This window comes from Centroberyx gerrardi, chromosome 15, assembly GCF_048128805.1.
Source record: "Centroberyx gerrardi isolate f3 chromosome 15, fCenGer3.hap1.cur.20231027, whole genome shotgun sequence".
Lineage (NCBI taxonomy): Eukaryota > Metazoa > Chordata > Actinopteri > Beryciformes > Berycidae > Centroberyx > Centroberyx gerrardi.
In genome coordinates, this window is record NC_136011.1 from 18,268,633 (window position 1) to 18,295,500 (window position 26,868).

A 26,868-nucleotide genomic window follows, 5' to 3' on the forward strand; every position below is an offset into this window, starting at 1 on the left:
GACTCCCAAGTATTAAAAAATCCTGTATTCCATTTGAGTCAGGAAAAGAAAACTTACCAACCTATCTAACGACCCCCGAGCGGAGTCTGGGCTTTAAGATTTTATAAGAGCATCAGTTCTGCCATACGTGGACGAGACATTGGGGCACAAAGGCCAGTGCAAATGCCTGTGTGACTAGGCACATGAGTAATATGTTTTTATGTGATGTCCTTTTGCTTTCCTAAGCTATGCGAGGTGCACAGCAAAGTGAGATGAAAGTTCGGGTGGTGCAGTAGCGGCTTTCACTTTAAACGGCTCGTATAACAGGCTCGTAAGGGTTCATCGTGAAATTTTCAATACAGGCCCGCAGGAATCTGTGGTAAATCGAGTATATGACTATGTTGTTTACGAGTGCTTTAAAAGACAGTTGGATCTTTAAGAGGACGGACTGGTTGAATGTTCTACTTCTTGAAACCGGCTTCTTTTGTCCTTCCTCTCTCTTATCACCGTGCCGACTTGCTCCCTTCTCTCCGCTTGTTTCTGTAACTCCCCAAACTTTTCTTTCATGCAGTATCTCTGTTTTCACCACAGCATAAACGGCACGCTCAGAAGACTACCAAATATGTCGAGCTGATCATCGTCGCAGACAACAGAGAGGTAAATGCATCTGCCTTGCTTCCATTCACAAATACTATGTTTACCCAGCAGAGACAACGCAGTGAAAAACCAACAAGGAATAAGGAGAAAAATAAAACAGGGCAAGCTGTAATAACAGTGGAGCAGGTCCCACCGGAGCTGCAGAATTAGGTCAGTGTGCAACAAGCGGTGTGGTCTGGTGGCAGCGGCCCCGTTTTGACGGGAAGTGCTGAACGATTCCCCAGCGGAGCAGACAGGAAACAGGAAAAAGCCGTGTGGATACAGAAGAGGTCTCCTGTAAGCACCGAGCCGCTCATTCTGGGATTTCCTCCTGGCGGCCCTCTGCTAATGCCGATGACCTGAACTGGAAGAAAGGAGGAAAATTTAAGGAAAGGGGATCAGTTGTTTTTTCACGGTTGGCTTGAGAGTGCAGCTAGAAACTTCCAGCACCAACGCAGGTGGATACACAGTAGGATGGAAATAGAAGGTCTGTCTTCCCTAGGATTTGGATCCAAAGCTTTGCGGGCTATCATATCTGCCAATATACCTACTCCCTGTGGCCTTGCCATTCCTCTCTCTAACACCAGGAGATCTCCCTAGATCCAGATGGCCACAGCTTGACAACCTGCCTAACACACAGCGAAATGTGTTCGTTGAGAATATTTTAAGTGTGTCTCATTCATACAAAATACTGACCTTGGAGGTGTTTGTGGTATTTTAGGTGTTGCACTTATTTTGCTTATTCATTTTGCTTACTTATTTTAGCTTTAAGCCACAAAACTGTTTATTTGTGCGTGTGAATATTCCAATTTGTACCCTCGGTAACACAGTATTTTGTTTCCAGTTCCAGAAACAGGGGAAGGATGTGGAGAGGGTGAAGCAGAGACTGGCAGAGATAGCCAATTATGTGGACAAGGTAAAACCTCCTCTCCCCTTTGCACAGGAGGGATAAATCACCTTTTTAAAATAGAAATATGGCTGGCAGCAGAGATTAATGGGGTGACTGTGTGATATATTAATGTCCGACTCCAACAGCTGCTTTTGGTCTGTCCAAAACCTGCTCCAGAGCTGTGGATGTATAGCTAGCAGGTACAGTAGGGAGATGGATTATCCTGAGGAAACATGGATGGAGACATGCCAGGCACATGCTCTAAGCATGTGAACACCATGACAAGAAACGTTCTTACTGACACACACAGGAGTCGTATAATTGGATACATGGATTGTCAAATAAATGCCTGTTTTATTGTAAAGGATTCAGGGCAGCTATACGTAAATGTGATGTCAAGTTTATGATGGTATCTCACATATCCATTTGCTCCCTGAAGGTGTTTTGACCGTTTGCGTAATCTAAGCCTGTAAAGCTCCAGGCCGTTGTGTTCACACTAATTCTCTCTGCCTGTCTACATGTGTGTCTGGTTTCCCCTTCAGTTCTACAGGGCCCTGAACATCCGTGTGGCCCTGGTGGGCCTGGAGGTGTGGAGCGACTCTGATAAATGTCCCATCACCCAGGATCCCTTCACCACCCTGCACGAGTTCCTAGACTGGAGGAAAGTCAAACTGCTGCCCCAGAAACCGCACGACAACGCTCAGCTTATAAGGTGGAAGTCGCACTGCAGCTCAGCAAAGGAATAAATAGAAATTCATCAGCAAACGCACAAAAACAGATGCATAAATCCTAGTACTTTTCTCCTTTAACATATTTTATCTGCTGTCCTTTCCAGCGGGGTTTACTTCCAGGGCACCACCATTGGCATGGCGCCCATTATGAGTATGTGCACCGTGGAGCAGTCGGGGGGCATTGTCATGGTGAGTAGAAAACCTCGTCCCTGCTCCCACCCTGCCCCCACCTTCCTCTTCCTCTGTGCAGCCTGATTGTATCAGCGTGGACATTGTTCAGAGTCATCGGGCTAACACAATCCAGACATGGTTTGCGCAGAAAAAGGTGTTCGTTGTTTGGTGCGTGGGCATTTTACGAGAGATCTGGAAGGAAGTGATGCTTTTAAACACAAGGATATTCATGCTGCCACTCCCAGAACATTCATGCCTTCACCTTTACTACAAAAACCCACATGCACAAAGGAATATGGCAAAATATGCACTACCAGTCAAAAGTTTGGACACACTACCTTTTCCTTTATGTATTTTAGAATAATAGTAAAGACATCAAAACTATGAAATAACACAAATGGAATTATGTAGCGACCAAAAAAGTGTTAAACAAATCAAAACTATCTTATATTTTAGATTCTTTAAAGTAGCCGCCCTTTGCCTTGATGGAAAGGCAAAGGCTTTGGAAAGAAATTCATACATAGGCATCAACTTCACTATTTATATTTGAAACAAAAACAGAAACAACAGAAACAAATTTGAATCATTTAAGCATAAGCCTTTAGATCAAAATGCTTTAAGATAATGAAAAACATAGTACATTCAATCAGGTGTGTCCAATCAATCAGGTGTGCAGATACACACACACACACACACACACACACACCCTTGTAAGGTCATTTGAAGGCTTGCAGTCATTCACTCATCCTCTCTCCTGACATCTCTGAAAGCATGGGGGGGTATGGAGGTAAATCAAAGGGCATGGAGTTTAAACAATTCAACATTTACATTTTTATGAGATGTGATAAATTGTTTATGCCAGCTCTTACACAGCACACATTTGAATCAAAATGTATTTTTTACACACAACTGCCCAAAGCCTCCAGTACACCAAGTTATTGCACGCAGTAAATTAGCTGCCTGTTGGGTTTCGGTGCCTACTGTATCACTTGTGCCAAATCGCCAGGTGGTTATCGGTCCAATACAATAAAACCCCAGCCAAGTTGTGTATTTTCCCATTGCTGTAATATATATGTTTTCTGCTGGCCATGGCTATAGCAGGGTATTCCCAGATGTTTGTCTTCCCCATTACTTACAGATGGCAGATGGTTTGGATCGAGATTAAAGGGCCATGTATCGAGTTATAGGGCCGCCAAATGAGATGAACCATTTCTCATACCATACACTGTCATGTGTTATAATCAACCTCAACTCCTTTATTTGGTCCACATGTACTTTCAATTTCACAGTTTGTACATTGGCAGTGTTTTGTCTTTTTTAACTAAACTCGCATGGGCCGTATATACGTCGATGGCTGGGGTTAAGCTGTGAAAGCAAACAAAATACACAGTGATGTACAGTATTCTTGCTTGGGAGATGAGATATTCTCCCACAAGGCTGGAAATGATATCAGAAAGACCATAAAAGCTTTTCTTGGTCTCAACCAACACTATCGGATTCTCACCATCACAGAGAGCTTATGGCTGCTTAGAAGTTATGACTGCGGCTTCCAAGATGCTGCGGAAACCCGATCTGCTTCTGCTGATTCTGATATTACACCCTTTGTGAGGAAGCACTCAGCTATGAATTACACAAACACACACACATACACATACACAGCGGTCATAAACATGACAGAAGCAGAGACAAGTTTCCCATCCTTCCTGTAAAAAGGCAGGGTGCTGGTCCCACGATGCTGCTCTGTAATCAGGGCAGAAAATAGCTCTGCTTTACATCGACGCTGACATGCGACCCTCCCTTTAAGGCAAGGAGCATGTGATTTTCTCATGTACATGGCGGAGAGCCCTATAAGACCGCAGTAAGATACATGTGGGTGGGCTCAACCCCTGCCAGATTCTAAATACTGTATCACTCTATTGTGTCTGGTCTGCATTATTATGGGTTCTGTCTTTATTTAGACACCTACCTTGTCCGCCACACTGCCAGCAATACTGCAGCATTTCTCTGCCATGGTAATGTATTTAGGTGTTTCAGTATAAGGACATGCAGTAAAAGTGAAATATACTGCATCTACACGCAGAAAAATAAAGGTGGGGAACTGGAACCGAAAATGGTTCTTCGGAGTGATGCCATACAACCATTTCTGGTTCCACAAAAACCTTTCAAGAACCTTTTAATATCCCAAAGAACCATATATGGTTCTTTGGGATATTAAAAAGTTCTTAAGTCTTAGTTATTGGATGGTGGGTGATGGCATAAATGTGGAAAATAACCAAACCCCTCCATAGTATATATTGTGCAATTGCAGATGAGGCTGTACAAGGGCAGACAAACAAAAACATAATGCAGGTGTCTAAGCAAAGGAGTGCAGAAACGAAAAGAAAGAACCTTGGTCTGAAAGTTTCTTTGTGTTTCTTCTACGGCACCACTCCGAAGAACCATTTTCAGTTCCAGCTCACACCTTTATTTTTCTGTGTGTACCTGTGTTTAAAAGGTGTGTGTGTGTGTGTGTGTGTGTGTGTGTGCATGTGTGTGTGTGTGTGTCCGTCCCTTCTCCCAGTGGAGGCGCCTCAGTAACTCATGCTGGCTTTGTGCTGGCTTCCCCACTCTCTATAAAACTCTGTGAAACTTAAACTTCCACCTCTCTCTCATCGCTCTGTGTCTCCTTCTGCCTTGTGAAGGGCAGTCGTCTCGCTTATCAATGCAGTAGCAAGTCATATAACGTTGGGTTTATGGAGCTTCCCCGCAGTAGCTGTCTCCACTGGCAGCGGGTATGATTGGGACTGCCGGGTTCAAGGAGTGCCAGATGAATTCAGGTCTCCGTGAGCAGAATGAGTAATAGGATGAGGATGAGGGGGACGGATCGGACAGTTACTGGAAGTGTTTTGGGATTTTTACGGAAATTGTCTTTTCTGAACTTTCTTTTGTCTTTCTTCTTTGTTGCCTTTTCCGTGAGTGATACTGCACTTCAGTGTGGCTGGCTTTTTACCGAAGGCTTGTTACTGTCAGCTTGAACTAACTTTAAAAGTTGAGGAAGAGGCTTGAATTACACTTCACACACAGTCAGTAATTCAGGATTGCACATATTGGACATATTACGTATGTTCTGTTTTTAGATATCCTTTCAGTCTTAATAAATTGCGGTGCATAATGTAATGTGTGCTATTGTTTTCTTCCCATCGTAGGATCACTCGGACAACCCACTGGGCGCAGCGGTGACTTTGGCCCATGAGCTGGGACACAATTTTGGCATGAACCATGACACACCAGAGCGAGGTTGTGGCTGCAGGATGACTGTAGATCGGGGAGGCTGCATCATGACCCCCTCCACAGGGTGAGATGCTTATGGTCTCTATTCCATACAGAACGGCATTAATGAAGAGATAATAGCGGCCAAGCTTTATCATTAAAAGTGCGGTAGATTATGACACAAATCAGTATATTGCTGGACTGGCTGAACTGGATTTATTTGTATTTCTTGAGACATGATGCAGCAAAATGCACCTTGGCCAATTTAAATGGCTGCTACAGCACACCATGACTCTAATAATTTTGTTGTTCATGATTCTTTAGTGCTTCATCTGTGTTTCATATATGCATAGCAGTTTTATACCGGTTGGATGTTTGTTTTTTCCTCGTTTTCACTTGGATTTATGTGGTCTATTCCATTAAAGTGTCAGAAATGATTCCAGTTTTGCCAGAGGCATCAATGTCATTCATCCATGTCATTTTGGGGCTTCAGACTTTAAAATCTCCAGCTCAGACAGACTTTGGAATGATGTTTTCAGCAGAGCACAAGGACAAAGGGGACAGTGGGAAATGCCTGCTTTAGACTGTCCCTCTCTGTTTCGGGCACATTGGTTTAGAGCCATTTAATAATTCCCCAAACAGCCTGGTTCCTTACGGATGTGTGATTGAAGCCTTTACCACCTCAACTTCCCTGGAATAAAATAGCAACTCCTTTTACACCTTGTTTTTACTCACCATTCAGAAAGATTAATCAAGCCTCCCCAATTGCACAGGGTTGATTACTGTCACGTTTATATGGTGGCCCATTGTTTATGTGTGGTTGTTGGTCTCGCTGAGGGGGGGGACTGAGTGAGGTCTCATACACACACACACGCACATGCACACACCTACACACACACACACACACGCTGGCCTGAGACAGAGCAGCTGCTCTTGCATTCTGCCCATGTTGCCTGGGTCCCTGTGATAACAGGGCTGCTGCAAGTGATGGACCCTGTGACTGTTCCTTAGTAAACAGCAGGCAGATAAGGCGTACCCAGAGCGTAATACCAGATTTCACCCTTGGTCTGATGCCAATTTGGTTTATCTGATGGTGAGTCCCGCAAGCCACAGACGAATGTGCCCAGGATAGATTCCACAGCGCTCTGAAGAGGAGAAACAGGGAGGGGAAGAGAGAAGAAAGGCTGAAATCAAGGCTAAATAAAAGAGGAAACTTTTTATCAGGTGGATAGACAGACGGGCAGTGTAGTCTGCTTTTGCCGTTGGTACAGTGGAAATGGGGAAATACAGTTGTTTCACTTGCTGTTTATCTAAATGGGGTTGGTACAGTGTCATTTGAGTTCAAATTGTACTGCCTCCTATTCCACTGCATTAAGGATCATGGGCTAAGATCTGAGAAACTGAGCGTCTGACCGGAAAGCAGATGATAACAGACTCATCACAGTGTGCTGAAGAGTCCCTCCGGCTCATAGCTGGGTGTGTGTTTTTATTGGCCCTAGCTCTTGCTGCTGTCATTTGAACGATGCCATTAAAAGCAGATAAAAGCTATTCTCAATTATGTGCTCATAAAGCAACAAAGACACAGTGGAAGGAAACCACGGGTGGCTTGTGAGGGCATCCTTCCAAAATGCCACCAAATCTGTTGGAACAAAAAAATACACAAGAATAAAGCTATCTTTCCTGTCAGAATTGTCCCTGAAAAACTCAACTGACCTTTTACTAAAAAAAAAGCAAAGAGGATAGAAGTCAGTATGTGTGTGTGTGTGTGCGTGCGTGCGTGCGTGCGTGCGTGCGTGCGTGCGTGCGTGCGTGCGTGCGTGCGTGCGTGTGTGTGGGTAAGCACTGGCAGCAGTGAGCTCATCCAGTTATATTCATGCAACATTTATTTCAGAAAAAAAGTCTCTGCTTTGGCATGAAACGATTGCATGCACACTGAGCACCTTTGGATTTATGCAGTGTGCTTTTGAAATATGCGCTCAGTGTGCTGACTTAATGACTTCGCTTTAGCTAGTCATCAACCAAAGATATCTCATGATGTCATGGAGAGAATTTAGAAAAATGACTCCACTGCATGTCTGATATAAATGGGTCGAATGAGTCACAATATTATTACATTTTTGTTTTTTTTACACAAAATAACTTGACTGAGCGCAGTTGCTCTTTTTCAGCTACATTCTGCTACATGATCATTAAGTCAGACACATTCATACCTGAGAGAAAAGTAATCAGTATGACCAGGCTTTTGCTTTTGGCCACTGAGGACCTCAAAGGGAGCAGTTTGGGGTTAAGTGGTAATTCTCCCATCTGGTTTGAGGACGTCAACGTGCAATCTTTCATTCTCAAGCCCACTCCTCTATTTGTGTCAAGTTTGTTCGATAAGGCAAATCTTGGATTTTTGTTTTGTTTTGTTTTGTTTTCAATTCTGATAATGTCAGGATGAATAATGCTATGTCTTTGAAGATACTGGGGGTCATGGTCTCAATCACAGCCATAGACAGTAACCTACTTTCAGCAGTATGAGAGCCTGTACATCGTACATCGTCCTCAGTTCACTTGTGCCACTGAGCCATCACTGAACAAGCGCATGCACCAACCTCCTCAAAACACACAAACACATGCAAACGCACACACATTGAGAATATATGATGTAATGATATGCAATATGATTAAGCAATAACATACGAGAGGTCGTGGTTATTGACACTGGTGTGCTCATTCCTACGGCTGCAGCACACTGATGCCAGTAACCACGATATAGCACAACCTTTAGTCAATCACTGCAGAAATTTACAACCTTTTTATAGAAGAACCAAACATTAAACAAAGTTACAAGCTCTGAATTTTAATTTTATAATTTCATTTTAGTTGCCTATTGCTAAGCAGTAAACATTGTTGTTTGCTTCATTCTATTCATAGTTCAAATTAAATACATAGTTGTATATCAAGTTGGAGTGATACTGTTTGAGTTATAAGTTTGTCTTGCGGTTATCAGTGCTCATGGAATGCCTCTCGTCCAATCAGAATGTGTGGTTGGAAGCACATGCTGTATAATGATAAATGTGAATTAAATGAGAATTGGGAGAAATGTTTCAAATCATGATAGTGTCCTTTTATGGACTTAATTTGTGAACTTAATTTGATGGCTGTCAACTTTTAACAAGAGACATTGCAGTCTAGACGAAGCCTTGATAGTTCAGTCAGACTATGGGCCGTGGAGCAAGTTTGTTGTGGGGAACACTTTCCCAGAGTTTCTGAGCCAGCTTGGAGATGAAATGTATGAATTTACTCAAGTTCAAGCTTGACTTAGCTGGTTATCTCCCAAATTGAATTTCCTGAAATATCAGCCTGAATTCACAGTTGCCTGTTAACAAAACCAGTAATTTCAGAAACCAATCTAGAACTCATTTCCCCCATCACAGATTTGGTTTCTTTTTTAAATATTAGCAACCTCCTTTTGCCCTCAGTCCAGCTACCTTTAGAATGTGAAACATAACCTTGCGAGGCTGTGTAGCTTGTTTAACAGTGTGTCTGGGATACTCTCAACTTAGACTTGCTAATGGAGGGGAGGACAGGCTGCATCTAAATGACGTGATTATCAGTGACGCTGCCAGCTGCAATCAGGGCCAGGGCACACAGCGAGAGATCCACAGAGAGGTGCTTTATGCCTGGATAGACAGCGTGAGGAACCAGTGGCTTTATTTGTCTTTTATCTCCCTCAGTGGCAAAGCAGAAAGAGAGACACAAACAGAGATACGAGCGAGAGACAGAGAGACACAAACAGGAGAAGGAAGATGCTGAAGGAATTATTAGAGTTAGAGTTCACACAGATCGAGGTCTATGACAGCTGTATGAGCTATGAAGATTGGCCACGAGAGATTCATGTCATGAGTCATGACAACGAGTGAAGCTTTGAGGGACAAGTGAGACGTACAGACTTGACGTGGGTATTTTGAAGTGGGGAACTTTTAGAAGTTGAGCTAAGAGTTGCATCATTTGGTGAACGTGTGGAGAAAGCTCAAAGGCCCTTGCTGTGGGTAGATAGCTGCTGTTGGAGGGCTGCATCACGTGTAATTGGGCAGAAGGGTGAGTCACAACAGGGAGCTTTGGCTGGACTTCAGGCCCAGAGGTGGATTCTTTTTAAGAGCAACATGAGGGCGCTTATGACTCTTGTTGTTAGTTACCGTAGTCTAAGTGACAGAGTGCAAGTGAAGTGAGAAAGTACAGCCTGTGATTATCTGAAGACATTTCTGCTGTGGTGAGGTGGGACAAAGCTAGTTAGGTTGCTAGTGGGCAGATGTTTGCAGTAAATTTTGTTTTTCTGATAGTTGGAGGCCCAATTTAATCACCGTAGACCAGTGCCAGCGTTAGTTTTACAGCCTCATATTTGCTGAAAGGTCAAAGGCGTCTCTCCTGCTTAGTTTTACTAAATGCATGTCAGTCTATAGTGCAGCTATGAGCTACAGAGACAGCTTGATGTCAGTGAGCCTACAGCAGAATAACCCTGCTTCGTGTGACCGATGTCTCTACTGTCATCAGACACCCATGTTGCTCTCTATCCAGGCTGACATTTCCTCCACTTATGAACCCACCGGCTTCACGTTTTGAGTTGATCAAACTGACAGGAATCATCTGGCCTGCACATATGGCTCTAGATCCAGGAAAAGCTGCTCTGCCTACTGGAGGCTGCATCTCAGTAATTATAAGGCCTCAATTGAGCGTTACCAGGTCATTGTATCTGTCATTTCATCCGTGTTTATGCAGCACAGAAGGCAGATGGTTATATCCAACAAGGCAGGAGTTGGTAGAGATTTAACCAAACCCCAGCTTGATGAAAATCAACAGACATGGCAACGCGGGAGGGTTAAAGACACTTGCAATTGCCCTTTTAAACTTAAGCTGAATGATGAACAATTGAAACTCTAACTCTTTTCCTCCCTCCATGTGATATGGCAGCTAACTGAGGTTACTGCCTGACTCCGTGAGATACCAACACACATTTTCCTTTCTCTCAACTATTAGCACAACAATACGTACAACAGTACAACATTAATAAGGTCATGATCTTTTACAGCGTGTATGTATCTGAATTTGTTATTTACACTGTGAATTACACATTTACACACTTTCATACATTACCAAACAGCCAGTAAGTGACAGGCTAATTGGATTTTTAACCCAATCTTTTGTTTTCTGTTATGCACTGCCAGGCCTAATTAGTTCCACTCCTACTAACTACACCTGGAGAGGGAGCAGGGCTTTAAGCTAATATTATCCAGTGAAACCTATAGTCTCTGCTTGGCTAATTTCCTGGACAGCACAGCAGGCGCGTGGCTTCAGCTGTGATAATAGACACTTTGGGCCTGATTCAGACTGCGTAATGATACATGGGCCTTACGCAGATTGAGATCCATATGTTTGAGTTGTTCCTAGACTATTTAATGTGCACATGGAGGATTTTGGCCGTGCATTTGCTTGTGCATGGGTTTATTCAAAACTTTGATTATCTTTGTCTTCCCCGTTGGTGTGGTGGCCACGGACTTCTTCGTCTCCTTTTCATTTCTCTCTGCTGAGGCATTGCCTTTTAATGCGCCTTTAATTCAGTCATGGTTGGAGTAATGGCACTCAAAGATTGAATTGGAAATATGCCCTTGGGACATTAATTAGATAAAAACATAAAATATATTTTACAAAATATGAAATTGTTTAGGCTATTTAGGCTTATTTCTGCATTTTTGCCCATAAGAAATGACTGAAATATATTTTTTATATAAAATATTTTTTTTATATCATAACAACTGCTTTCTACTCACTAACAAGCCACTGGCCAATTGCATTGCTCACTGCACTGACACTTTGTGCAGACACTTGGTATCTTCTTTTCGAATTCATATAAATTTCCCCTCCCTGATGGTCACATGCATACAGTCAATAGCAGAAGATGATATATGGAACGCAACCCAATGGATTCTGTCCTTGATCGTGCATCTTTGTCAGTCACTAGCCAATATATTTTTTGGTGTATCAGGTCATTGTCATTAAGAACTGCACCAGGCAGCGCACTGCACCTGTTCCAAGGATGGAAAGGGCGCATGTTACCTGGAGGGATGGCGGCTGTGCGATCTGGCTCTGTAAATTAGCGGCACAGCTCAAACACTGGGCACCCTGGGCATCCATTAAACTCAACACATTTAAATGATTTCTTGGCACCATGGACACTGGTAATGCCCTCTCCTTTGATGATCTCTTAAAATACTCCAGCGCATAAATGGCAGGACACATCTTGTTTGCTTAGAGAGTTGCGTAGAGAGTCGTCGTATTGCTTGAAATATCATTTCAATTATTCAGAGACCAGTCAACAGCATTTCACAGTCTAACTCATTTCCTTCAAGTTTTTGTGACTCAACTCGTTTTCTTTTTGATGTCTTTGGCATTCGTTCGTAGACAGATTTCTTATTTAACATCATGACACCAGTGGAAGCTCCAGACGTATTGCAGGGTTTCAAGTGCAGACGGATAGGAGCGTAGAAATGCACTTAAGTCAAAGTCAGAATCTGTGTTTCATAATGGCAAGGTGGGCAAGGCCTTGATGTACCTATTCATCACCTCAAGTGTGCATCTGGCAGGAGGGTGTGTGTGTGTGTGTGTGTGTGTGTGTGTGTGTGTGTGTGTGTGTCCTACCCTGAGCCTGGACAAGTTGACCCCTCCCCTGGGGTATGATGGATTGTATCTTTGTATCTTTGGTTTATGCCCAAAGACCATCAGTGTTTTAGAAGATAAACCTGTTAATAGTCTTCAAAAGGAGGTTACCCCTCCCTCATTTGCTCTCCTCCTCCTCTTTTGCCTCATACAAAGACAGCGGTTGTTACCATAGCGATCGAGCTGTTACAGACCTGAGACAAAGTTGCTTTTATCAAAAACTACTCATCAATAAAGCGCTGGATTTTACCAATAGTTCCTGCTTGGGTGTAATTTCCATCAAAGAAACCGGTTTTAGCTGAAGATATCTGGAACTGAACATCCCAACTTTTCCATTAATGCCAGTTCATTGAGAGCAGACTGTACTCTCTATTGTACCCTCTCTCTCCTACTATCTATCCCTTCATGCAGATCCCTCAGCACGCCTCTGTTCTGTTATCAGTGGCAGGCCATGCTATTTACAAGGGGCTCGGTCTGCCGTGTGCTGTGGTTTGATCTGCATAGCCTGTCTGCCCTTGATTTGGTGCACGGTTCCCCACACACAGCACAGCAAAGCTCTTTCTCTGACGGTGTGTGTGTGTTCTGTGTGTGTTGTGGTGGTAAACAGGCTCCAACAAGTGGATTAAGGGAGCAGACGAGGGCAGACAGGGGCAGGTGGGTTAGCTCAATCATTGGTCAGTGAGAGACGAAAGCAGTCGACACTCTCAAAGGTGGGCAGGCAGAGCGAGTGAAGTGGACGCTGTGGTCTCACCCTTGGGTGGTTGTTAGAACAGGGTGTTTTTCTCTGTGTTCTTGGGAGAGCACAGATTTTTTTTTTTTTCCCAGTGAGTGCCTTTTCCGTTATCTCCAGCCCCCTTAGGAGGAGCTTCACTAGAGTCAACTAACAACAGTGAAATATCCATGCAGTTACGGCAGCCAAATCCCCCTCGGGCAGAGGCAAAGCATCACACGTCCTCCCCCCTCTGTCCAATGCCAAGCCACACAAACATATTCTGTCTAATGTTGAGTTTTCACAAATCTGCCTTGTCGAGCTGCGAGCTTTGCCTCCTGCGAGCTTTGTCTCCACACCCTGTTGTGATTGAAGACCCCAGTCAATCTATCGCCGCGTAACTAAGTGTGTGACATGTTTGTGTCTGAAGTCAAGCTTTTCAAACATCCTATGCCAGCTGGCTCTCTCTGTGCTGTGTTTGCCTACCCTCAGTGCCAGCCATAGCTCACTGCCAGCCTATATCCTCCACTGTTAGCTCGGTCTCAGCAGCACCTTTCAAACATCGTCTTTTTGAAGCCAGACTATGCTCTACTATGGCTGTGCGAGCTGTGAGATACCCAGTCTGCACCCCGAGGCCAGCGTTCCTTTGTCAATCTTTCGCGATGCTATTCCAGTGTGCCTGGCAGTAGCGTGGGGGTCAGGCCTGGTCATGTTGCTGTCGTACACAGTGTTGTTGAGTGTCCTGTGGCTTGTGTCTCACCCTGCCAGTCCCGCCAGCCTGGTTAGAGGGGTCAGAGCAGGACAGCAGCCTGGGAGGAGGTCAAGTAGCCAGCTGTCTTGCCATTTGTCTCTCTCTCTGTTTCAAGAGTGCATTCCCTCTCGCTTTCTCGCTCTCCCTAGATGACTTTACTATTCTCTGTCTCACTCTCAGCCTCACTCTCTTTCTGCCTGTCTGTCTCTGCCTCTATCTGTGTAACTCCGTTTCTCTATAACTGGTCTTCTCCATTCACTTCGCCTTCTGTCACCTTTTCTGTCTGTTTCTCTCTCTCTCATGCAATCTCCCTCTCTCTCTCTCTCTCTCTCTCTCTCTCTCTCTCTCTATTTATTTCTGGTCCTTGGTTTATAGACCCAGAGAATCTCACTCTAGCAGAGAGAGCACTCCCCCAGGCTTCACAGCTGTTATTGGCACATCAGACAGTTTCATCTTTAGAGTCATAACGTTTCTCATTTTCAATACGAAATCCAATTTCTTTCCTCACTAAATTAGACATTACTCAGCACTTCAGGTAAGCAATCCCAGGGAGCGAAATTAATGCGGTAGAAATTATGTGCTTTCAGGCTTGCTCACGCACACGCACGCGCACACACACACACACACACACACACAGCATATCATATCCCAACGGCTCCCTCCACCCAGTTGCTTAAATCGTCCCACATTACCCAGGCTTTGCTCCCTCAAAATCTAGCTTTGTATGGCTGTCAGACAAAATGTTTCTGAAATAGTGGTAATTTGATGGTTTATTTGTGCATTGTGGTGGATTGAAATTCTGTCGAATTGGAGCTCATCTGATGTCAGCAGACCGTTAAATGTGTGTGTACAGGCCCCGCGAGTGAACAAGTTGAACAAGGGCCCATTGGTTTTCCAGTCAGGGCTCAGTCTGCCTTCTGTCTCTGAGTTTAGTCAGGCTGAGTCCACTTTTCTTGAGGTTACTTTGGATTCCGAACAGTAAAAGCACAGATGAAGTAGGATTTTTGCGCTTCCTGTCTGTGGCTGGGGCAACCAGATTCCTGAAACTTTAAACCCTGTCATGTGTATGGGCATTTTCTTTTGTTTCTTTCTTTTTACATGTATTTCTCTGCTCACTATCTCTTATTTTCAGTCAACCTGTTCTTCCGTTCTTCCCTCAGGTACCCATTCCCTACAGTGTTCAGTACATGCAGTAAGAAGGACCTTGCTGCCAGTCTGGAGAAAGGCGTGGGCATGTGCCTCTACAACATGCCCGAGGTCAAGGTGCTGTACGGCGGCCAGAAGTGTGGCAACGGCTACGTGGAGGAGGGAGAGGAGTGTGACTGCGGGGAGCCGGAGGTAAGGTGGAGAGCAAGCCACTTAATCTCCAGCTGCTCCAGTGGAGCTGCTCAGTGGCCGACAGTAGACTGTGGTTGTGCTGAGCAGCTCCCAGATGTGGATGTGTATAACTGTGTGCATGTGAAGCAGAGCATTAAAAAGAGCAAATGTGCTCCGTCGACTTTCCCTGAATAAATAAAGGTTAAAACTAAAAAGCTGTGTATAAAACCAGTTTGAACCTTTGGTATGCACATCCGATGTAAATCCAATGAATCCAAGTGAAGTCCATAGCATGATGAATAAATCTCAAAATACTTATTGAAGACTCAAAAATAAAAGGTGCAGGGCAAAAAGACATGTATGAAAAGTCCCAATATTCCATTATTCTAATGCTAACCAAAAGATCAAACAGATGAATCAGGATTCAATGAACTGCAGTTAATGTGGTACAAAAACATGCCATGCATGGTCATTAACCCAAAAATGTTCCCATGAAAGGCCTACTTCTCCTGTCTCATATCCACCTGACCTGCCCCCCCCCCCCCCCCCCCCCCCCCCCCGCCCCCATCAACCCATAATCCCCAAAAGTAAGGCAAGACTGGGTAAATGGCTGATTACACTCAGGACCGTGAATCATGCAAAAATGTCAGAACACTGCAACACTAAAAAACATCAAATATTTAAAATAATGAGAAAACCATATGAAAATAGACAAACTAAGTAAAAGAATGGCTCCAACAAGTGGTGTAATTGATGCTATGACGTGATTTCCATGTATCGTGTCTTTGTAATCTGACGGACCCCTTAAAAAAAATCATTGTCCAAAGTAAACAATGGTAACTGTACTGTAAGCACTCATCCAGAACCACAGAAAGTCTCAACAAGTCACTCAAAGCCCCGAAAAATAAACCACAACAAACTTTGAGTCAGACTTTCTCTTGACATTGACATTGTTATTGAGACTTAAAAGCACAGAAACTTGCTGTGAAAAAAAAAGCCTCAAAAGGACTGCAAACCACCAGAGGCCCCCAATATAAGTGTTTTATTTACAACACTCCTTCTCCCAGTCTCCCACATGTGCTGAACAGTGCCCTGACAGGCTGCCACGGTGATGTCATTTCCTTCTCACAGGCCCATTAATCAAACCCACCGTCCAAATGTGTGACAAATGAAACAAACAAAAGTGTAATCAGGGCGAGGCTGAGAATGAGCTTTCTTTGGCTGTGCCATCCAAACAACTGGGCACACGCTGAGAAATGCATGTATACACACCCACCCACACACACACACACACACATACAAACACATACACACACTTTGTCTCTCCCCCACACATAGGGTGCCTTGGGAACTGAAATGAGAATCACATCTGGGGAGCAGGTATCAGTCACTTTCTGCCAAGGCAGCTGTGCCTCTCGCTCATGGAGATTTGACAAAGAATACATCACTCAGAATCTATCAGGTTTTGACAGGTTTCCCACACACTGTTAGCTGGTGGATTTGACACAACACTCATCTTGCACCATTTGATGGGGATGCACCTGGTGAGGAAAATGGAAAGTGCCACTTCTGGGGCATTGCTGAAAAGGGAACAAAGGAAACGATGTCACTGGGAACTGGACATGAGAGTTATGGCGTTGTCTACAGGTTGGCAGGATTTTTTGCCGTCGGCTTTGAGAAACAGACAATGTTACATTGTTAAAATACTCCCAACCCACACCCACACAAACTTCTTTCTCTCTGTGAGGATACTTATAACCTCCAGTGTTGACTGCATCAGTGCGTCTTTCAATGACTAGAACTAAACAAACCAAAAATGTGCATGTACTTAAAAAACCTGAATGATCGGATTTAATGTGTTCGATTATGTGGTTAAGCAGTGCTACAGTGTAGCTGTACTTCTCTTTCATTTAAAAGCCTGCATCATTTCCATTGGCCTCCGTGCAACTTTGCCCCTCCATAACCTTCATGAAGTCACCGCAGAGGGCCTGCGTGTTTGGTCTGCATGCCCACTTGGACAGGAGGATGAAAGCAACCTTTCCTTTCCACTCCAAACAATAGGCTGACGTCAGGGTGAAGGAGTAAACAGCCAGACTCATAAAAACACGCACGAACTGCAAGTTAGATGGCTAACAATGCAGCCAATCCAGCTGCCTTCAGTACTCAGCCATCAACACTTCATCTTGTCATTAAGTCAAAGCACCACCAGCAAAACCGCCATGTTGAGAGAAGATAAATAAGAGAGGGAGAGTTGTTTTCTAGGTGATAGTGCAATGCGTGACAGTATTTGGAAAACAAAGTTGATGTGGCTTGGCGTCTAATGAAAGATAAACATCCTAACACCTCCCTGAAGTCTTTCACAATGCTATACCCCCCTCTACTTCTGCTTATCTACCTTCTCTCATCTTATCCCTTTCTGCCAGTGGCCAGCTGATCTTGTCATTGTGCCGAAGTGGGTGCAATCTTCGCCTCTCAAGGGCTTTCAAATCCCGCTCCGGCTCCTGTCCTCTACACCCTAATAGTCAGCTCTGCCACATCCTCCCGTTATCTTTTATCGCCATCGAATCTCAGTCGGAGACCTCTCCAGCCAAGCGCAGCCATGCATTATTAGCACCCTCCCTCCCAACCGCTGCAGCTGATTCCTATCTGCTGCGCTCCCGCCTCGACGCTCCCACTCCTTTGACCTCACAAGGGTCATCTCATCAAACACGCTGCTCTTCTTTACACAAGTCCAGAGGTCTTTAGAATTCCCAAATCCAGAACATATGAGCCTAGAGCCTCACTAGAGCACGTTTCCCCCCCGCACTTGCTCTATATTATTGTGTCTCTCAAAGCTGAAAGGGTTAAGAGGGTTGTGCTGTGGGGTCTCCGGGTCAGGGTATGCAGGGGAATCCCCCGGACAGGAAATGTGCTCTCCTGACCCGGAAAGCTTGATCTGACCGCAGGGCCGCAGCGGAACAGCTGACGGAGGATCTTCAGAGCGATGATCAGTTCCATATGTTGTTCTCTTTCTTGGTGTCTCTCAGGAATGTATGAACCCGTGCTGCAACGCCACCACATGCACCTTGAAGGGCGACGCCGTGTGCGCCCATGGACAGTGCTGCGAGGACTGCAGGGTAAGAAAGGCTCTGCTGTATCTAGTCTCTTGTTTTCTCTTCCCTTCTCCACCTCCAAGCATTTTTTCCCACTCCTGTCTTTCTCTTCACCTCCCTCTCGCACTTTACATCCCTCCCGCTTTCCCCCTCCCGGTTGAAAAAAGTGTGGAAACTTTTTATTCTGCAGAGATGGAAACGTTTCATTCCCAAGGACTTTTAAGAGTAAATATCCACTCAAGTGCAGGGACCAAACCTTTTTAAAACTTTGTCAGTTCTGATTCATATCTTATTAAGAGACTGGTAATAGTGTTCTCTTTGTATATAATTTGATATCTCAGGTCAATTCAGTCTAGCTTTTAACATTTTAATTCAATTGGCAGGTCTCCATTGAGGGCCGGTTCTTAAGTTGGATTGAATGAAGTTTGCTTCTACCTAGTGAATAGTGATTTCTCTTTTGACATGGAAATGCTTCCGAAGTATCTCAGATGTGTGTCCTCTCTTTGAAAAGGAATATTTGCTGAAGATGATTAAATGCTTTGAAGCCGTTCATCATGTTCTTAATAATGTTTCCGCACAGACTTTGATTTTGAGGAAAATGAGGCCGTTCCTGCCTTTTTCACAATAAGCAGGCTGGACCCCATGGTGTGAGACATCAATATTGTACAATGTTTTAAGCCAGAGCCTGTTGTAGACAACATGTTTTTGCCTGTGTTTGTGTGCCTTTATAGCTCAAACCGGCTGGTACCCCGTGTCGAGAGTCCAGTAACTCCTGTGACCTGCCAGAGTTCTGTACCGGTGCCAACCCTCACTGCCCCGCCAATGTTTATCTGCATGATGGGCACGCCTGCCACAACGTGGAAGGCTACTGCTATAACGGCATCTGCCAGACTCACGAGCAGCAATGCATCACCCTGTGGGGACCAGGTTAATTGAATGGCCCCTAATGGGTTTAACTGCATAAATTGTCACTTTTTTTCATTTTGGCAATGTTTGTATTTTTCTTATTTGTCCCTATCTTCCTTCACCATCACCACCACCCCTCTCTCTCTCTCTCTCTCTCTCTCCCTCTCTCCCTCTCTCTCTGTATGCAGGAGCCAAGCCGGCCCCTGGGATCTGTTTTGAGAGGGTCAACTCTGCAGGAGATCCTTATGGGAATTGTGGGAAGGATTCCAAAGGCTCCTTTGCTAAATGTGAAGCGAGGTAAGGCTGTGCAGCTGCACTGATGCAAGAGAGGTGGGGAGAATTTACTGTGCAAAACAGAACTATGTAGCTTAAGTGGTGTCATTAGCAATCATCATTACCTAGCAGAATCTGACATATGATCTTGAAACAAAAATTTACAGGGGTGAAAATTGTAATTTGGGAAAGATAGCACCTAATTACTGTCTAAAGTATTCATGAATCATTTCATGCTATTCTTGTTGGCTAATTGTTCTAAGATCATCACCCTTTGGGTGAATTCTGTAATCAAGCTCTATGTTAATTGATGTAATTGCTTTAATGACCGGAGGACCGGAGGAAGCAGCGCTGTCATTAGCTCTCTTTCAATAGTCTTTCATCTTTGTCTACAGTTACATATCTTTCCCAGTCTTGTCTGAGATTGACAGGGTTTTATGTTTAAGGTTTTGTTAATTAAATATTTTGCTATTTATTTTGATGTATGTGTGTGTGTGTGTGTGTGTGTGTGTGTGTGTGTATGTCTGTGTGTCTATACATGCTTGCATGTGTGTGTGTTGTGCGCAGGGATGCAAAGTGTGGTAAAATTCAGTGCCAGGGAGGTGCCAACCGGCCAGTGATTGGAACAAATGCTGTTTCCATCGAAACCAACATCCCTCTCCAGGAAGGGGGGCGTATTCTGTGTCGGGGGACCCATGTCTACCTAGGTGATGACATGCCTGACCCTGGACTGGTTCTGGCTGGTACTAAGTGTGGAGAAGGCATGGTGAGAGCTCAGTATATTGTTTGATTGGAAAAAGACAGAATGCAAGGTTCTATTTCATTCTTCCTGAACACCACAGGCAGTGCTTAAGACTGGATGTTATGCGCCTCATCCATGTGCTGGTGGAGTGTTTATACCAACAAACTCACATGTGACCTCGGATGATGTAGGGCAGCAATGCCCTACAGAGGCCCCTGTATGAGCCTCTGTCATCACAAGGTCATCCCTTCTATCTTCAGGTAGTTCACGATGACAGGTCAAATCAAGACAGTGCTCACCCTATAGCTTTTGAAGTACCTGGCAGCTTGTCGCTTATAGCTTTGTAACTACAAGTTGCAGCTATATTTTTTGGTCCTCCAGAGGCTGTAACTGCCCAACTCCGTATGCTTATACCTTTCCTCACCTGGCAAAGTGTTTTCCACATGTGATTAGACGTGCCCCACAACTTTCCTCCTTTCACGTGCCACTCTAAAACGCAGGCCCTAAAACCTTATTTTAAGGAGCTTCAAAAGTACTGGCCAGACCCCAATTCCCTGTCTCATCAAACCAGTAACAGCAGGGCCTCTGCTGCCATGCAGGATGCATGACTACAGTGGAGCAATATATTGCTTCCTTAATTGTCTCCCCAGATGAGGTCTTAAGGCCTGTCCTCATTGCTGTATTGGTGACCTGGTTGCAAGGAGTTATGATATTGCTGCTCACATGGTCAGCATCAGCAACTTCCTCTACTGCTTCATATTAGACCTGTCCCAGTCCCTACAGGCCTCGGGTGTGGACTTTCCTGCCCACACCCTCAGTGATGCATCACTGCTGGCCTTTGCCCTTAATTGCAGTCTCCCCTAAGCCCTACACATTCCCAGCATGCCTTGGAGTGTAGCATCCAGATGATCTGGTGCAAATACAGCAAGGCAGAGTTGGACCTCCTTGACAGTCCTTGACACACTTCCCCCTCTGGTTCTCCCTGAGTCCACTTGGGCAGGACGTGCGTCGCCATCCCTGGCCAGACTGCCTCTTCTATGAAGGGCTGGACCTCTACCTGTCTTGAAGGTCTATGTGGTCGCCATTTTGGCCCAGCAAGTTAGAGTGGGGAACCAAACTGTGGGCCTCACAGTCTTAGAAGCCTCCACAACCTCTTTGAGTTCCCTCATGTGACTTGACCTTGGTGCTAGAAGCTCACCTTTTGAGCCCTTTGGACAGAATAAAACAAAGTGGCTGTCTGCCAAGATGGCCTTTTTCCTGGTTATAGTTTCAGCAAAGCATGTGAGTGAGGCTCTTTGGCCTGACCCTTTGTTCCTCTCAAAAAGGTTTTCTATCTTCCACACCAATCAGGTCATTAACCCTATGACCCACCATACTGGCAATGTGAGGGGGATGAGAGCTCAAAACTGCTTTGCCAAGTGCAGGCCATTTTCTACATGAAGGCAACAGCTTTTGCTACTGTGATGTTCTTTTTGTTTGTTCTGGAGGACATAGAGAAAGTTGTGCCTTGTCCAAATAGAGGTTTTCCAAATGGATTGTGAGGTGTCCAAGGGTCTAGTCATGCCCTCTGTTAAGTGCCATTCCTCCAGGAGTGTCTTCACATCCTGGACTGCCCTGAGGGGTGTGTCTCTAAGAGACATATGTGCTGCGGCTACCTGAGTGTCACCCTGCAGCAAAATGATATTAAAATAGGGAGCCCCCCTCAGGATGACAGGTGCTCATATACAGGGGAGTACATTGCAATCCTTTGTCATCCTAGATCACACATGACTTTTTTGATATAAACACCCAACCTGTGCACACACGAGACAGATAATATCCATTGTATGTAGAATTGTACTTCTTCTTCATCTGTAACTCTTGTTTTACTGTGTTTAGTTTGTATGTTCATCTTCAGCTACTCAGTACTTGCTACTTATAAAACGCATTACCACTTAAAAACACATAATGATGCTTTTCTCTTCATAGATGTGCCTGAATCGCCAGTGCCAGAATGTCAGTGTGTTTGGTGTGCATGAGTGCTCTGGGAAGTGCAGTGGACGTGGGGTGAGTGCAAAGTACCTATTAGATGAATGTTTTGTGTTAAATTATGCACTATAGCTTGTTCAACAGTGTAACGGCTGTGAGGCTTAGGAGGACTCTGTATTTAACTATTTGGTCAGTTTTTGGCCAGCTGATCTAAATAAAGACTGTCTTACTGCCCTATAATTACATACAGTAGTGTTCCAGTAGCTCTTTGCAGTGTTACACTAAGCAACAGTGTATTTACAGCACAGCCTGTGAGTTATGGCAGCTGTTCCCATTCTGTACAATCAATCTTCATAGCCCCGCTGAGGTTAAATCAATCCCATTTAACGGCATCATTTATGTTCTACTTAAAGTGCTGTCCGTCATCTTTAGACTATAGATATGAGAGACTATACAATGCAGCACAGTAGGGGGAGACCATAATAGCAAAAGTGCTGTAGCAGTATAAAAGCAAACACCTCCTGCAGAAAAATGCTCACCTCTCTCTTAGCATTTCTTATCAATAATTCAACAGAGGGCACTTTTATGTTTTATTTACTTTGTTGTTTAGTTCTGTGAATCAAATGCTTGCCAGGGGCCAGATTTGCTTACAATAGCCTCTGATCTTCACTATTGATTAAGACAACATTCACAGAGATTACAGAAAATTTGAAATCAGAGCTAAGATCCTAAAGTTGTTTTTAGTTTTACCTTTATATTGGAGTTTTGTTATTTTCTTGTAACTGATCAAACTCCCCTGGACCAAATTACCTTAATGAAAAATAAAATAACAATGTTATGCACAGTAAGAGATTAACAATTGTGGCTGTAGTGAGAGCCAGTCGATTGGATCATTGAAATATAGCCAAAGGTAGAAAAAAATATTTAATGTGAAGAGAATTGTTTCTCTGTTAATTTGTGTTGCATCTTCCTTCCTGTAGACAAGGAACATCTGCCAAATCATAGTAAAAGGATTAAAATTTGTCTGGCAGTTTTCTCAAATCCACTGCACAGTAAGAGTCCTGATTGCAAACGGAGTAATTCACAAAATCTAAGAGTTTAAAGAATATTGTTTGCATGCAAGGCAATTCACTTTAGCCAACAGTTCATATATTGATTCTTTGCACTTGTTGTTTGTGTCTATTTCCATAGCTCATTTAGCAGAAGAGAGGCATCTTCTAGGTTATATAGATCAGGAGAGACAACTTAAAAATCAGGTTCATAGATTTACTTTTCATTTTCTTAGACCACCTTTCCCTGTCATTGTCCATCGAGCTGATAAATCGAATCCTTGCCAATATTCTTATCTGCTGCTTTTGTGTTTATTGGATAGATAACCTTATTTATATTAAAAAGATACATATTATTCAAATCTGAGATGACATTTTATCATGGCAGTTTCAATTTATTACAGTGAGAGAAAAGTCCCTGCAGCAAACAAAAATAAAAATATATCTTGTATGATTTTAAGTGGCAGTGAACAAGACTCTTAAGTCACTAGATCAGGTATCAGGTGCACACACAATGATTAGACTGTATCTTCAGTTTCTCATATTTATTCAGTTCCATTTTATTACCATTAAAACTATATTAGATATCATCAGACACCTTGGAATTGTTCATTTCATTTACAAATGAGCACTGTAGATATGAGCGTAATCTGTCTCTGCATAATTGTATCATAGTATGCATCTTCACCTCTACTGGATTTAAAGGATTGTCAATTCACTTTTGACATTAATATTTTATGTATCCTGAATGTTAATTTTACATGAGTGAAAAGTGATGGATAATATTACCCTTTCCCTGAGACAAAATTAATGTGTTGTATTCGCTACAATGTTAATGATGAAGGCCTAGAAGTTATAAGGTAATTATTTACCCTAAGATTACTCCTTAATGTTGTTATGGATTTTATGTTTTATCCATGCATATACAGTAGGTGTTTGTTCATATTGTACGAGAAGAATATTTCCCTTCACACTTACAGAGCACTGATGAAAGCATGTAGCTGAAACGTTTGCTCCCTTGTTCTTTTGTATATATATTTCTTTTTTCTTGCACCTTTATGTTGGGCACTTTGGAACTAGGCTTTTTTGTCCTCGCCTTTTATTTGCAGTGTGCAGAATTATTTTCCTATTTTCCTTCACACTTACATAAAGCTCCCTTCAGCTGCAAGATATAAACTGTACAACCACACCACCACACCACCTTCTGTGCCCCCGAGTGCCTCTTAACCCCCTCACCCCGTGTGAAGGAGTGTCCATGGCCAAGAGGCAGGGAAGGCACTTGACTGTAAGTCCGTATTGGATCTAAATCCACCCCAGCTGCAGACCTCCCTGCGTATCTCCTCCCTCCTCGCTCCCTCCCTCCTTCCCTTCCTCTCTCCAACTGACAGCTGGACTCCATTACCTCGCTAGGGAATCCTCCTGGATCTCCAGCATTGGAAACCTGAGGCTTTAAGGGATGGACTCTCCCATACACATGTTTTATCCATTATAACCAATACTACACACACACACACATACACAGCCAATGCCCCCCTTGTACTATGAAAATCGCTTGGACTTACTGAATCAGAGTAGTTTATTTATATAAGTAAACCAAGCACTTCAGATATTGTGGAGATGGAAGACCCTTTGTAGAAAAGAATGCATCTTTTATATCTGCGGTTTACCTGGTAAGGATACAAATACCATTCAATGCTGTATGATGCAGGAGAAAAGAATAGAACAAGTATAGCAACATCAATATAGCATGTAATATAAAACTATCTGGGTACGGTTACTAATGAATGTCGCCTGTTAAATGCAGATGATGGACTCATAATGAAATGCTTGTGTATTGTGTTTGCAGGTGTGCAACAACAAGAAGAACTGCCACTGCGAAGCACACTGGGCCCCTCCGTTGTGTGAGAAAGCCGGCTTTGGAGGCAGCATTGACAGCGGGCCAATGAGACTGGCAGGTAGTGTTGGCATTTTAATGTCTATCCTCACTCATTCAGACAGAGAGACAACAGCACTGACTCAGGAATACCGGCTGAAACATAAAGCTACACCACTTGTACCTTGTAGGCTGCTTCTCTTTCTTGCAGAGTCAGTACTGGATTGATCTGTGGTTTGGACCGAAGCATAACTTTCCTACAGTACCTTAACTCCCCTTTTCACCCAGCAGTACATTATACATCCTGTACTTTTGAAGGAAGCCGGAAAACTTTTTTGTGCTATGATAGGAAAAGCCTTAGAGTGAAAAACAGAAATGTGAATTACAGACTGTAGTAGTGACCGTGGCCTAGCTGTAACGGTCTTTGCGTATGTCCTGTCACTGTTCTGTGCTGTAGATGTGCGTGTGTGTGTATTAATGTGCGTGTTGTCGTATGTGGCATCAGCCGACAGCGTGGTCATTACTGTGGCAATCCTGGTCACCCTGGTCAGCCTTCTGGGAGCCACCTTCATCGTCTTTCTGAAGAGGAAGAGTCTGCTACGCCTTCTCTTTGCCAACAAGAAGAGCACCTTGGAGAAACTCAGGTGACGTAGTTGCCGCTAAATAAAATAGAGACAGCGGGTTTGATTGCAGCACAGAGGAACATGTTGCTGGACTGGTTAGACTGCAGCAAAACACCTTGAGCATTTTTAAATGATTAATTTGACAAGAGAAGGCATGGACACAAATACTTGTGCTGCTATCTTCTTTTGAAGTGAAATTTCATGTTATTTTGTAATGCTATGATTCATTCCTTTTAAACCTTTTTAAATAACACCTCGCATTTTGGCCCCAGGTTTGACAAAAAGGCTTATATTGTATTTGTATTGCAGAGGGGATCTAATTAACATGAGTTTCTGTGTACTTGTCCCATCAAATTCTGAAACTCTGTCCATTCAAATTGTTTGGTGGCAGGTGTGCAGGTTCCAATAATCTAAAACAAAGATGATCTAATGACTGAAACATTTGTCTCTCTCACTTGAGCACTTATTTGCACCGATGCACTTTGTGGCTGAGCATAACTTTGGCCAATAAATGCCATCAGATAAATTCAGCCTCTCCTTGTTTTTGTCTAGAGTCCATATTTCTGTTGCCCCGTTGATTGCTTTAGAATTAGAAATGATAACCTGACTGCAAAGACTCTGCAAACAGCCAAATGAGTTCTTTATCTTAAGAAGTTTTCTTGTGCCAATAGATCTATGGAGTCCAACAGACCAATCAGCCCCACCAGGACCCAGTCCATGTACCGGACCACCCCACAGCGCAAGCCTCCACCCAAACCCTCTGGAGCCAGCATTTATAAGGTGGGTCTCTCTCTAGAATCTGTCTGTTCCTGTATGTATCAAGCTAGAGCAAATATGTAGGTGTATGTATATGGGTGCATACGTGTGTCTGTGCGTGTGTGTGTGTGTGTGTGTGTGTGTGTGTGCGCGCGCGTCCATTTCTGTCACACCCCATTTGATTTGATTTCTTTCGTAATCACACTCTATTAGAGCCCTGCAACTACACACTAACCTGCAACTAAGCCTGGGCTTAGAGTTGTCATGCTTATCCAAACCTATTTATCCCAGGCTTGTTGACAAAACAAGATGACGGCTAGCTGGGTAATTGATTCAGCCTCAGTATCTCTCTCAAAGAAATATTAATTAGGCCACTATTGTAAGCAGAGAAGCTTTAATTGAAAGACTGCTCTATTTACATGAATAGACAATCCATATCAGGATATTATTTGGCTGTA

General features: G+C 43.7%; 1 protein-coding gene across 1 annotated transcript in view; it reads left to right on the forward strand.

Moving 5' to 3' along the window:
* adam12b (ADAM metallopeptidase domain 12b) overlaps positions 1 to 26,868 on the forward strand; it is a 73,095-nt gene that overhangs the window by 39,734 nt on the left and 6,493 nt on the right. The window contains exons 7-20 of the mRNA XM_071895348.2: positions 571 to 636; positions 1,460 to 1,531; positions 2,047 to 2,216; positions 2,340 to 2,424; positions 5,592 to 5,740; positions 14,972 to 15,149; positions 18,155 to 18,244; positions 18,952 to 19,147; positions 19,315 to 19,423; positions 19,967 to 20,165; positions 22,110 to 22,187; positions 25,005 to 25,113; positions 25,489 to 25,675; positions 26,326 to 26,434. Of these exons, the coding sequence (XP_071751449.2) occupies positions 571 to 636; positions 1,460 to 1,531; positions 2,047 to 2,216; positions 2,340 to 2,424; positions 5,592 to 5,740; positions 14,972 to 15,149; positions 18,155 to 18,244; positions 18,952 to 19,147; positions 19,315 to 19,423; positions 19,967 to 20,165; positions 22,110 to 22,187; positions 25,005 to 25,113; positions 25,489 to 25,675; positions 26,326 to 26,434 (1,797 nt within the window). The remainder of the gene's footprint in view (positions 1 to 570; positions 637 to 1,459; positions 1,532 to 2,046; positions 2,217 to 2,339; positions 2,425 to 5,591; positions 5,741 to 14,971; positions 15,150 to 18,154; positions 18,245 to 18,951; positions 19,148 to 19,314; positions 19,424 to 19,966; positions 20,166 to 22,109; positions 22,188 to 25,004; positions 25,114 to 25,488; positions 25,676 to 26,325; positions 26,435 to 26,868) is intronic.